The sequence below is a fragment of the Chionomys nivalis genome, chromosome 22 (assembly GCF_950005125.1).
Source record: "Chionomys nivalis chromosome 22, mChiNiv1.1, whole genome shotgun sequence".
Classification (NCBI taxonomy): Eukaryota; Metazoa; Chordata; class Mammalia; order Rodentia; family Cricetidae; genus Chionomys; species Chionomys nivalis.
The window spans coordinates 9,585,847-9,599,869 of record NC_080107.1 but is presented as its reverse complement, the minus strand read 5'-3'; the positions used below and the strand labels follow the sequence as shown (position 1 = coordinate 9,599,869).

The 14,023-nt window shown below is 35.7% G+C and overlaps 1 protein-coding gene across 2 annotated transcripts in view; it reads right to left on the bottom strand.

The window, feature by feature from the left end:
* Positions 1-14,023, bottom strand: part of Atf2 (activating transcription factor 2) — a 76,305-nt gene that overhangs the window by 24,461 nt on the left and 37,821 nt on the right. The window contains exons 6-10 of one of the 2 annotated variants that reach the window (XM_057755318.1): positions 11,008-11,126; positions 10,761-10,889; positions 6,038-6,216; positions 5,299-5,413; positions 2,504-2,590 (exon numbers count right to left, since the gene is read on the bottom strand). In XM_057755318.1, coding sequence (XP_057611301.1) covers positions 2,504-2,590; positions 5,299-5,413; positions 6,038-6,216; positions 10,761-10,889; positions 11,008-11,126 — 629 coding nt within the window. The remainder of the gene's footprint in view (positions 1-2,503; positions 2,591-5,298; positions 5,414-6,037; positions 6,217-10,760; positions 10,890-11,007; positions 11,127-14,023) is intronic. The other variant, XM_057755319.1, reaches the window with a different exon arrangement.

The following is a 14,023-nucleotide window of genomic DNA, read 5'->3' as shown; positions in this document are numbered from 1 at the left end:
CATAAAATTTACATTAAAATGGAGGTTAAGTACAGTTAAAACCTGAATTACTAACAGGTTTTACTACTAGTTAATTACTAACAAATGGCGCTGGGTGATCAGTATATTATATCCTGTTTACTTTTATGTATCTTGCATATATAAAAAAGTTTCCACCATTAAAAAAAATGGGGCTAGAGATATGGCTCAGCAGTAAAGAGCATTCCTAAAAGAACTAAATTTGATTCCCAGCACCTACATCAGGCGGCTCACAAGCATCTATAAATCTGGTGCCTCTTATCTCCATAGGCAACTGCATTCATGTGTACATATCCACAAATACACAGAGATGCATACACACAATTTAAAACTAAATAAACATTAAAAAAAAATCAAGGTAGGGGTAGTAGAGGAAGACACTAGGGAGATGGCTCAGTGAGTAAAGTGCTTACATGTACCTATAACTTCAGTGCTGGGGGTTGTGGAGACAGGTGGATTCCAGGAGCTTGCTGGCTAGCCACTCCAGCTCAAATGCTGAACTCCAGATTCAGTGAGAGGTCCTTTCTAAAAAAGTGAGGTGAAGTGAGGGCTGGAGGGGTGAAGGGCACTGGCTGCTCTTCCAGAGGTCCTGAGCTCAATTCCCAGCACCCATATGATGGCTCACAACCATCTTATAGTGCCCTCTTCTGGCCTGCAATCATACATGCCAGTAGAACACTGCTACACATAATAAATAAAATTAAAAAAAAAAGGTGAAGGGTCACAGAACACCTTCTCTGGCCTCTACATACAAATGAACAGGTACACATATCCTCTTACACACAGAAAATTTAAAAAGTAATTTTTGTTTTTTACTTAATCAAAATTAAGAAAAGTATATTTACTTACTCCAACTAAAAGAAGTAATCATGAAAATATGGCTATTTTGCATTAGCAAAATTCTAATAAAAATTTAATTGGATTAAGTGGGTCATTCTGACTCCCTCTTATATTTTTAGGCTTTCAATCAAAGATTCACCGTTAGCCTCAACAGATGCTAGAATGATGGTTCTTACAGTCAAATGAATTTCCTTAGTGCCTGTTAGGGGTCGGTTTGTAAGCTACAAGCTACACCATGTGAAACCGCGTCCAGATACACGCACCACAACAGGCCCTTCCTCTCATTCCTGCTCGACTCGCTTTTATTTTCTGCATGCATGGCAATTAAAACTCATTTCCCCATTACCACAACGTATTTAAACAGAAAACGTATAGCAGAACACTCTGTCATTAAATAAAGACCCAGTTCAGTATTTTCACAGTGTTGACTAAAACTGTGAGAGCTTTTCCCCTTCAGTCCGTGCGCTCCTCTCTCACCACACACAGTAACTACATCATTGATGAACCTCTAACATCCTCTATCCAGGTGACATACAAGCTTTACACAGACGTTATCATGTACAAATTTCAGATTAATAGACAGTAGTAAAAAAAAACCCACTAAGTCTTTCAATAAATTATATTCTTAGATGCACAAATTTTTATGACCACAGTGTCAATAAAGAATGGAAGGAAATAAAGAAAGAATCTAGCAATACTTATCTATTATTTACTAGGATATATTAATTGATATTAGGACAAAGTATCATTGTATCATTAATAGATCATAGAGAGTCTAATACACTGATTTTGATAAATATGAGAAACTTCATAAATCTGTCAAGAAAGTTAAGACAGTTTATAAGACTTGAGTCAAAAAAAAACCGCAGGAATGAAAGCTTACTCCTTTACTTTACAGAAAATAAAACTAATTTCAGATAATGAAAGTCAATCATAGCACTATGGAAGTTAAAGCAAGAGGATCCCAAGTTCAAAGTCTGTATAGGAATAGAGCGAGGTCAAAGCCAGCCTAGACAACCTAGTGAGACCCTGATGCAAAATAAAACAAAAAATAGGGTGTGAAAATGTAGCTCAGGGGCAGAGTACTTGCCTAGCCTATGTGGGGGAAAAGACCCAAAGAATGGAGGATAGAGCATAAGGACTAAAATAAAAACTCCTGATTCCTAACCTATAGCTCATCTTTTTAAATAATGTGAATTTTTTAATGTTGAGAAAAATAGTGTTTTCCTTTTAACCCATGAAATGTTTTCTAACTGGCACACTATTTGGAGAAGTTATGTTTAAAACCCGTTCAGCACCACTTTCAGAGCTGTACTACTCAGAGCTTCCACCAGGAGGAGTTTAAGGTCATACTCCAAACCAGACAAGAGACAGAAACCACAATTTTAGTCCCAGCTTACCCTTTATATTAAAGTGTCATTAGTCAATCACTACACTAAGGGAAGTTTTCCTTTTCCAAAATTTCTAGTTCTTCCATAGTGTAATTCAGCCCATGACTATAAAATGCTGGCCTTAGTGGAGAGGGAGGGAGGGAGGGAGGGAGGGAGGGAGGGAGGGAGGGAGGGAGGGAGGGAGAGAGAGAGAGAGAGAGAGAGAGAGAGAGAGAGAGAGAGAGAACTAAAAACAGAAAACAACCCTTGCTTACCATTTTTGCTTCTGACTGCACTGGCTGAGGGGATGAAGGGCCTGGAATTCCTGGAACACTAGGCACCATGGTGACTGGCCGAACAAGCTGTGTAAAAGACATTAAAAATAACTTTGACTCAGCATTTAAAAACAAGGTGTACATTTTTTACTGAACACAATTATAATCTGTAACCTTTGGATTTAGAAAATTATAAACTTTAACTGCAGCTGACTATGTTTGCAGTGAACTCTGATAAACTGTATAACCTGATTTATCTTTCAAAAGTTGTCAGTTTGGTGGGAGGGAGAACTGTGGTTGGAATGTAAAATGAAACAGAAAAAAATAAATAAAAATTTTAAAAGTTGTCAATTTCTCTAAGACACTGATTTCCAGGTTCTCCCACCCCACTCCGCAAGGACTGAACCCAAGGCCTTGTGTATATGAGGTGAGTGCTCTATTATAAAGCTCAATCACTAGCCATCAATTCACTTTTGTTTTTCGAGACAGAATTTCATAGTGTTATTTTGGATGGCTTTGAACTCACTCTGTAGTTCAGGTTAGCTTTGAACTTGCATACTTTTTGTCTCGGCATCCTAAGTGACACAGGCCTGTGACAGTTGACCTGGTTTTTTGAAAATTTTTCTTATAAACTTATAATATTCAAAGTGACTGGTGCAAAAATTTGCACTATTATCTCTTACATTCTAATTTTCATATCAACGGAGTATCAAAAGCGTGATAGTAAGAAATAACAATTTCATAATCAACTTTGATTTACTAAGTATAGAATGTTCTAAACTGTATATGCTCTGACATAGTAATATAATCGTGTAATAACGAAGCAGCAGGGGTCCCTGAAAACTTCTCAGGAAGCACTTTAACAGGGTCTGCCACTTCTGCAGCTGTTACGTGAATAGGACTGATCTCTTCTTTCACTGCAAGCTGCTTTCAATAAAGGCACATTTAAAAGGATAACCATTTTATCTCAAATGCAATGCAAGAATATTTCTTGCTTCAAAAATATACTCAAAACAGAGAACTCAAACCTTATATCCAAGTCCTCACTAGGTCTTTTAAATAATGCAATTTAAGTAACAAGGTTCTATTTAAGGATGACAAAATATTTTGGATTACCTCAATAAAGGATAATTTGGATAGTTAGATCACTTAAAAAAAAAATCCCAGAACTCAGGTGGCAGAGGCAGGTGGATCTTTGTGAGTTCAAGTCCAGTCTGGTCTACAGAGTTCCAGACAAGCCAGTGCTACATAGTGGAATCCTGCTTCAAAATAAGAAAGGAAGGAAGAAAGATTTTTAAAATAAAGTTAATACTTAATATGCTACTAATATTGCTAAGGAGCATATCCAAACCATAAATTTTAGAATGTTGCTATAAAGTACGCTTTTAAAAATAATCTCAAAAAGCTACAAAGTAAAGGATTATACCACAGGAACCAACACTATTATCCTTGTAATATCAGAATAAAACTTAAAATGTTTTTACACTTATTTATCTTGTATAGTTGTTCCCACAAGCATGCCATGGCACACATATGGAGGTCAGAGGACAATTTGCTGGAGTTGGTTCTCTCCTTCCACCATGTGGGACCTGGGGACTGGAACACAGGTTGTCAAACTCAGTGGCAAATGTCTATCCACTGAGCTACTTCACTGGCCCCAGGGTGTGGGGGGGACTATTTAATTATATGAACAATTAAGATGTGAAGTATTCTTTATAGAAAATTATTAAGAGAAATTAAAGGATGCTGTATCATAAAAATTTACAGAAAAAGAAAATAGTATGTTCTGAACAGCTCTGCTAAATAACAGTGCTTTTCAGAATGAAAATGTGAAACGTTGAAGACTAATTTGAAAAGTATGAGTAAAATTATTTTGTGAAATATGAGGATAGAAAAAAACTATTTCTAATTCTTCATCATTCCAAATACTGTGCTTTATAAAGATTTAAGTTTTTTAATTATGTGTATGTGTGTCTGTGTGTAGGGTATATGCACTTTGTGCAGGTGCCCATGGAGGTCAAAGCTGTCTGATCCTCTAGAACTGGAGTTACAGTCAGTTGTGAGTCACTCAAAATGGAAACTGGGAACTGAACTTAGGTCCTTTGCAAGAGCAGTACAAGCTCTTAAACACACATCTCCACCAATGTGTTTAAATGTTAGTTAATTATCTTCTCTACATTTTCTAAAATTTATATATTTAATGTGTCCCTCTTAAAACTTCTTTTGGATTTTCTCACAATAAAGAGACCCAGAATGGTCTCATATTTATCACAGCTGAGGCGAGCTTTCAACTTTTGGTCCTCCTATGCCTGCAGATTGAGTGCTGGAATTACTAATGTGTCACCAGGCCTAGATATGAATGGTTAGACCTTAGCATGCATGGACTATCAAAGGAATTCTGTAAACTTCATGTAATCATAAAGGGTAAGTTAGTTTTGTGAAGAACTTTTAGAACTATAAACACCAGAGCTATCTGACAGCATTCCAACACAAGTATCTTAAAATAGAAAATTGGAAATATTTTAATTCCATAAATCTAGGCAAACTGAAAGGAGCTGAATCAAGAAAGAGTACCCCCAAAATATAGAAAACTTGTGGGGGGAGGTACAGAAAAATGTTTTCTATCCAATCATGTTTGCCGAGGACTAAGTATCAATGAATAAATATCACCCATTAATAAGCATTTGATAAATTCCATTTAGTGAGCCAATCAAGCAGTTCAATTAAATTTCCTGGTTATTTTACCAAGACCAATTTTGAGACAAAGACTTAAATGGTCTAACTTTCCAACTTACTGGGACTGCAGCTGGAACATGCACATTAGAACTTGTAATTGATGCAGGAATAGCAACGGGCATGGTTTGTCCATTAGGAAGATGTAATAGAAGAGGAAATGGGCCTGGTACAGGACTAAGAAAAACAAAACAAGGGAAAATGTAAAGATCTATACCAACCACCTATGGAAAATAACAGTCTTTTTCCTCCTATTACTTAAAAATATGTCTTCTAACCTCCAAAAGGCAAATTCCAAAACTTAGTTCTTTTAAATTGCATCTTAAATGCATAATCCATGTAGGAATGCTAAAAAAAAAAAAAAAAAAAAAACAAAACTGGGGAAAATCATCAATTCCCAATTTGAAAAAGGAAAAATTCTCATCAGAAAAGTCTTGGGAATTACTTTTAAGAACTGAGACAATTGTCGTCTTGTAATGAAATAATTATGTTTTGTGTCAAACAGCATAAAAATAAGACCATCTTAAACTTATAGTCTATTTTTAGCTAAGGTTTAGATATTTATTTTCCAGTCTGTTAGACAATATTGTTTTTAAAAGAATACTAAATTTCCAAAAAACAAGAAAAACAGATCACTTACTCACACGCATGTACACACGAGTGCACGCACATACATACATACATACATACATACATACATACACACATAGTATAATTCAAGTAATTAAATATTCTAGGAAAAACCATAGTAAGAAAACCCTACAACTCACGTACAGTCAGTGGCTGACTGGAAGCACTTACACAATTGGCCTGTTAGAGGATGGTGCCTGGGTGATTACAGTACTTGAGGTTGGTGAAGGTACTGCTTGTTGAATAATTACACTTGAGTCAGAACTTGTGAGCAGCACATTGGGAACCTGTAATGATGCTGGACGAACGATAGCTGATGTGGGCTGTGCAGTTTGTGCCAATGGTACTTCCTATTTAATTTTAAGATAAATAAAGGGTGGTATTTAAAAATGCAAGTTAATTCATGTACCTCAGTGAACAGAATGTAACACATTTCTGAAAGCAACCACTAGATAATACTTAATGACCCTCCAAATAAATTACTATCTAAAGTTAATTGAAAATATCTTAGATGCAGCTGTAAAGTTCAAATGCAATTCTCAAAATTTAAGAAACAAATCTGCATTTTTTTGGTTCAATGTGTCTTCCTACCAATTTAAGATAAATTAGGCTGGACTACTTAGCAATGATTCTGTGAGAATTTCAGTAAGAAATACAAACCCAATCCACTGTCAGTAATGAGAAAACAAAACCTAGAAGGGATTGCCCTATCTTATTTGCTAATTATATTACAGAAACAAGAAACTGATCCAGAAAGGTAGTATTATGATTTAAACAAATTTGGTCTTCAGAAATATTTTTAAGATGTCAGGAAGTGGTGGCACAAGTCTTTAGTCCCAACACTTGGGAGGCAGAGGCATGCAGATATCAGAGTTCAAGACCAGCCTGATCTATGTAGTGAGTTCCAGGACAGCCAGGACAACAGAGAAACCCTGCCTTGAGAAACAAAACAAAAAAGCTTTAAGACATTTTAAATTAATAAAAATGTTTTCTAATTTCAAATAGTTTTTTCTAGTATCAAAAGACCAAGTAATACTGGTATTATGAATTATACAAAATTACTAACTACTGCTGAGAGCTTCCAGAACTAAAGGGAAATAGAATTTATAAATCAGCTAGGATGATTCTTAATATTCTTCCACAGTTTTACAGATTACAAAAGAAAGATAAGGGCCTTACCCAGAACTCATTAACTAGCATATTCTTTTGAACCTGCCTTTATGCTGCTACTTACAGTTAAAGTCTTATTAAGATACTTGGAAAGAGAAATTGGTAACATTGTAACTACAGCTTTTCAGCACATTTGAAAACTTAGAACTCAAGAACTTGTGGGCAGAGTGACAGGAAGTGAGTGAAACAGTCAAGGAAATTCCCTCCACAGTACAAGTGATGTGTTCAACAACCAGTACCGAGTGGGAGGACTGAGCAGAGGAGTAGGTAGAGCTGGATAATGCAACAGTGAGGGAAATGGAGAAGGAAGCAGTGTTAGGCAGGAAAAACCTTGGAATATTTGATGAATACAGTAGCATGAAGTGAGGATGGATGGGTAGAAGAGTTGAGATCAGAGGCTTTTCCTAAGGAATGGATATAAACTCCCTTAAGTAACAATTCTCTAAAAGACTTTGAGCTAGGAAAAGAAAAACTCAATGAGTTCTTAAGTTCCCTCATCCAGAACTTAGGATAACAGATCAGGTACAGAGCAGGTTAGAAACAAGTTTTAGCCTGGCATGGTGCCATGCACCTATACGCAGTCCCAGGAACTTGGAAAGCTGTGGCAAGAATATTATTAATATGAAACAAAATAAAGCAGCCCCATGTTTTGTAAGAAAAGCAGAGATCAGTAACGTCCAGTAGTCTAGAGTACATGCTGGAGGCCCTTGATTCCATTCGCAGCACTGGAGGTAGGGGAAGAGAATTAGGGTGTTCGTGATCCAACTGAAAGATGATAGCTCAGACAACAGGGAACACAAAACAGGGTAAGATTCACAACCTACTTTGTAAGAAAATCTAGTAAGATTTGCTACTGCTTCAAAGTCAAGTTAAAAAGAATTGAAGGTGGCACCTCAATGACTGGCTTAAGTAAGTAGATGGATACATATTTTTCTTTCTTTTGTTGGAGGGGTGGTCTTGCACAGGGAGGGGAGTAGGAGGAAGAGACAGGAGCTTGCTACATAACTCAGGAGGGTTAAAATATACTCAGTATGATGTAGGAGGGTCTTCTATCTATCTGTTGCTTTCATTGGTTAATTAATAAAGAAAACTGCTTAGCCTGATAGGTCAGAACATAGGTAGGCGGAGAAGACCGAACAGAATGCTGAGAGAAAAAAAGTAGAGTCAGGCAGACGCCATGCTTCTCCTACCCAAGACAGACGATGGTTAGAATCTTCCCGGTAAGCCACCACTTCGCGGTGGTACACAGATTATTAGAAATGGGTTAATCAAGATGTGAGAGTTAGCCAATAAGAGGCTGGAACTAATGGGCTAGGCAGTGTTTACATGAATACAGTTTATGTGTTGTTATTTTGGGTGTAAGCTAGCCGTACGGGACGAAAAGCAGGCTGCTTGCCTCATCACTACATTATTAGCACAGGCTAGCCTTGAACTTGCAATACTCCTGACACCATCTTCCTAATGCAGGAATTACAAAGATATGCCAACATGCCTCAGAAGAGAAAACTGAGGAAAGAAATAAGGCCTTTGTTTCAGACATCTAAGATGCTCCATAGACACGGCACAGGAGATGCCAACACAGAACTAGATACAAGTCTGACAGTCAGGAGGGATGCATGGCCTGGTACATATTTGGGAAATATCTGGTATACACCTAAAAGAAAATTAAACAGAAAAGGAGGTCCAAAACTGATTTTATTCAACTTAGCATGACTATGTACTACTAAAAGGAACTGAGGACTAAAGAATGCAGAAGGAACACCCCTAGAAGATGATAAAGTAGCCACAAAGGATGAAAACCGATAAATGTAAAGAGGAAGGAATGCTCTGAGGGGAATAAGACTGTTCTCAGGATCTGTTTAATAACTGTAATAAATGTGGAAATGAAATATGTTTAGAAAAAAGAGGATAATTAAATATATCAAGATAATGATAAAATATAATCATTAAAAGTTATGACTTTGGGAAATCTCTAATGAATGGGAACATGTACTTAGTTTCAAGATTTCTGAGGTTGGGGGCTGGGAATGTAGCTCAGTGGCAGGGTACCTGCTCGGTATGAGTTCAGTTCAGTACTAGGGGAAGAAGTAGTACAGAATAAGGATATAAATAAAGCATTATTATGTGCCTATACCATCTGTCTGTGATTTAAGATAAATGTTATTAGTCAAAATGTTTAAAAAATGAACTTTATAAAAGTTACAGTAAGCTAGGTTAATTTCTTATTTAAAGAATTAAAGATACATTTAATAGTCTACATAGTGTTTTGTAAAGCCTACAGTAGTATAAAGTAATCCTAGGTTTTCACATGCACTTGACCCTCCCTCACTTAAGTCTGGCAGTGGGAATTCCAATCTGTAAGCTCTACTCATAAGTGCCTATACAAGTGCACCATTTATACTTTTTTATACTGGTGATCTGGTTGTTGTTGAGTGGTTTTTTTTCTTGGTATATGTAGGTCTGTAATATATGAACATAAGAGTATGTGTACATAGTTGTGTGGGGGTGCAGGCATGCACACATAGAAGCCAAAGGACAACCTCTGGGTGGGAGTCTTCACCTTTCTGTTTTGTTCGAGACAGTTTCTCTGCCACAGTGTAAACTAGGCAGCAGGCCTATGAGTTTCTGGAGATTTTCCTATCCCTGCCTCTCATCTCCCTTTAAGGGCATGAAAAATTTACAGGTGCTTGAGCTACTGGTTCTTATGTGGGACCTGGGGCTCAAAATTCAGCCTTAGGGAACAAGATTTACGCACTGAACCATCTTCCCATTCTGCATTTTTAATTGTGCCTTTTCTATGCTTAAATACAAATATCAGTAATGGTATAACTACCTATATAGTCAATACAGTAGCATCAAGTAGTACAGGATTATAACATGGGAATGACAGGTGTAACATACTAAGTATGTAGAAGGTTACAGTCTACATTTGTGTAAATACATTATGCTTTGGATAGAAAGATTATATTGCTGAGACATCTCTTAGGATATATCCCTATCAGCAATACATATTCTCACAGTAGAAATCTATTCTTATTATGATTTTATAGTGACAATTTAAAAAGGAACACTGCCACTGTCTCTTTACATGTAGGCACTGAATAAATGCAGTTATTGTATGTATTTTCCAAGTGAAAAAGTGATCAAGTACACATCATAATACAACTCAACACATAACTATAGCCCAGGAAGCCCAGGTTACTAATATCATTCATTGTTGATATAAAATATATACTGTGAAGTAATAATTACTCACTCTTGACTATCCTGTTCAAATTGTTTCAGTTGTACTGATTTTTCAGATCTTAAAATAGCACCTTATTTTCTAAATGGGTTGTAGTTCTCTTTTAATTGACATTATTTAATAAAGATAATTACTTATAAAGGTGGAATTTTCCCTAAGAATTCATACAGGTATATATACATACATACATATATATAGATACCTGTTTATATACTGCACAATCCAACAGTGAATTATAAAATTTTATGTTAACGTTTTATAAAGATTAAAAATAATCAAGTTTGGGAATAGTGAGATAGCTCAGTGGATAAAGGTGCTTATCACCAAGCCTGAAAGCCTGAGCTCAATCGCTGGGACCTACACAGTGTAAGAAGTGAACTTATTCCTACAAGTTGTCCTCTGCCCTCCACATGCCATGCACACCCACAAATATAGACAATAAACAAAGGCATGTAAGGTAATCTTCTCCACAGCTCTAACCTTCTCATCACTGGTAGTAGACTCGGGGTGAGGTAAAGGGCTGTCCTGGTGCGTTGTTTCTACAACAGAAGGTTCCTCAATTTTGCTTCTTATGATGGGAGTTGCAAGAGGGGACAAATCGAGAGGCATCTAATGCAAACAATAAAGAAAACAGTGTAAAAAGTTAAAAAATGGCCAATCGAGAAGCAAAAACTATCATTTGTTTCTCATCAGAAGTATTCTTTTTTAAATTTTATGGTTAACTTACTTTTTTAATGTCATCTTCTGAAGCCTTCTTGAATTCATTCTCAAATGGACTTGCCAATTCATTAAACAAACCCACTTCCTCACAGTTTTTTAGGAATCTTGTTGGAGTTGGTGTCTGATCTGAAATAAATATCAAGAAGTAAGTACACAAATATAAATGATCATGTTAAGATTCTAAAAGGTTGCTAGCAAATTGACAAATTAGTAGCACTGACTCAGTCACACATTATTTCTCTCTTTGAAGAGATGTTTTCCTTTAAAACAAAATTTGGTTAAATTTTATTTTATATCAAGATATTTCCCCAATTTCACAAACCATAAAGGTTCTTTTATGCTTAGTGTACTAAGCATACATAAAGAATATTCTGGAATAATTACTATTATCTAACACAGTGATAAGAATTTTTTAAAGTTACGTCATCAAAAGTTATGATTGCTAAATGAATACCATTTAGGGAAAATTAATGAGAGCACATGCATGCGTTATCTTGGTATGTTCAACTAGCTGTTCATAATGTATTATGAGCTCAAGCCTAATATACTATTTTACATCAAAATACTGAAAGGAAAGACAAGGTAAAGTTCCCCCCCAAAAACAAAACCCTTATTTCTACTATGCAGCAAAGCATATTTTAAAAAATCTAGTGAGTATAAAAGAGTCACATGCTAAAAGAAATTTCTAGCTTAATTTAGTAAGAATGTGAATTCAACTTTCTTACAGCCTGAGTGATTTCAACTATACTTGAATATGCACTCACTGATACGCATGCTAACATATATACTGACTATTAATGTACTGTCTGTACAACTACAAAGATGAATGAAAAACAAAATGTCCAAGTCTTCCAATTTAGTCTTATCATTTTGAGGGCATTTGTTTACATTAGAGTTGGTAGTACATTCAAATGTATTCATATTTTATGCATTTTAGGGCAGTATTTTAGCGGTTATACACAGAATCTAGTCTACTTAAAACAGAACTGGTTTACGATAAAATCTGTTTAGCTGAAGGTCAGATATTGTTAATTACTGATTTTCTATAGGCGGTGCTGTGAGACAATGGTCTGTATCCTGTCACTTGTATTTTAAATAAATGCTGATTGGCCAGTAGCAAAGTAGGAAGTACAGTCAGGGCAACTAGGCAGGCAGTAGAGGCGGGGTAACAAGAATTCTGGGAAGAGGGAAGTTTCAGTCTGCAGTCATCGTCCAGATAATCTAGAGGAAGCCAGACACAGTGCAAGAAAGATGTAACTGCCTCGCTGAAAAAGGTACTAAGCCACGTGGCTAACACAGACAAGAAGTATGGGCTAATATAAATTATAACAGTTAATAAGAAGCCTGAGCTACTAGGCCAACCAGTTTATAATTAATGTAGACCTCTGTGTGTTTCTTTGGGACTAAACAGTTGCAGGAGCGGGCAGGACAGACACCTCTGTCAACAAGGGGGTACTACAATTTTATATTTACCTCTTACATGTACTACTTATAAATATCTTTAACAAAAGTAATTCACTAAGCATTCATATTAAACATCAGGTAGGCTTGTCGTAGTGTAAACTGTAGAAGTCCTCATAAATTATAATCTTACTCATTATTTAATCTTTAACCTGTACTCCAAAGATCTCCAAAAAATAATATTTTATTTTATTTATTTATTTTTTGATTTTCGAGACAAGGTTTCTCCGTAGCTTTTGTTTCCTGTCCTGGAAAACTAACTCTTGTAGACCAGGCTGGCCTCGAACTCACAGAGATCCACCTGCCTCTGCCTCCCAAGTGCTGAGATTAAAGGCGTGTGCCACCACTGCCTGGCCAAAAATAATATTTTAATAAGGGTTTTATGTATACATATCAGCTTAAATCTATTTTAATTCAAATTATTCAAATATAAAAGTGACTATTCTAAAAGGACTGTCTAAAATGATCGGGATGAAGACAACCCACACTAGAGGAATGAATCTGGAAAATGCGCAAGCCTAAATCACTGCTATTGATGATGAAAATTAATGGGACCACCAGACTTGAGAAAAGTCATCACAGGCACAGTTGGTTAACGTGCAGATTGCTTAAGGCAATTATCATCATGCATTCTATCTATACAGTTATAGTAAACTATCTCAATGTTAGTAAAATGCTATGACTGTATATGTTTTATTTTTATATTGTACTTAATGTAATCAGAAAAGTAATTTCTAGAAACCATATTTAAAACATTCTTGAGATAAAAGTTTACAAAGAGAATGTCTGATAAAGTAAATCTCAAGGAAACAAAGATTTTCCTACCAAGGAAAGCACTTTCTAGATAGCTTTTAATTTTATTTACTGTTCTTTAATTTTTATTGTGGTCCTACTATTTACATATTCCAAAGAAGTACACACTTCACTCTGTTCTGTGTCCTTTTACCTACAGTACTGAAGATATGCCAAAAGTTCCCGTCCTCAAACTGTTTAACAAATCACTAACTCTTTGTTTCCTCTCATTTATTCATTACAAAAATTATAATACACACAGAGGAGTTATCTGATATTGCTTCAACATCTTATCTTTCCAAAACATTACATATGGTGTTTTGATCTCTAGACCAAGTAATAATTTTAAAATAGTAATACTATTCAGTATTTGAGTTAATTCTAGAATCACAGGATAAACTAAGCTTCACAAAAGAAAGAATTCTAGTTATATACTGAAATTACACATAGTATGTATTATACAAATACACAAAAATGTATATATATATATGAAGCATCAAAGAAAACAGCTAATATGGGACAGTGATGATAAGCTAATGCATGAATTGGGTTTCTTTTTCACATATGAAAAATAATTATCTGCTCAGGGTATATTACATATGGTTATAGGGTTGACACACATACACAAACACTAACTGAACTTACGTCTCCTGTATGAAGAGTATTTTATTTTGCATGGCTGGGTATTAAAACCAGCACCTTGTGCGTGCTAGGCAAGCACTATAACTACTGATATACACCCCAGTTTCAGAGTATTATTAATAAAACAT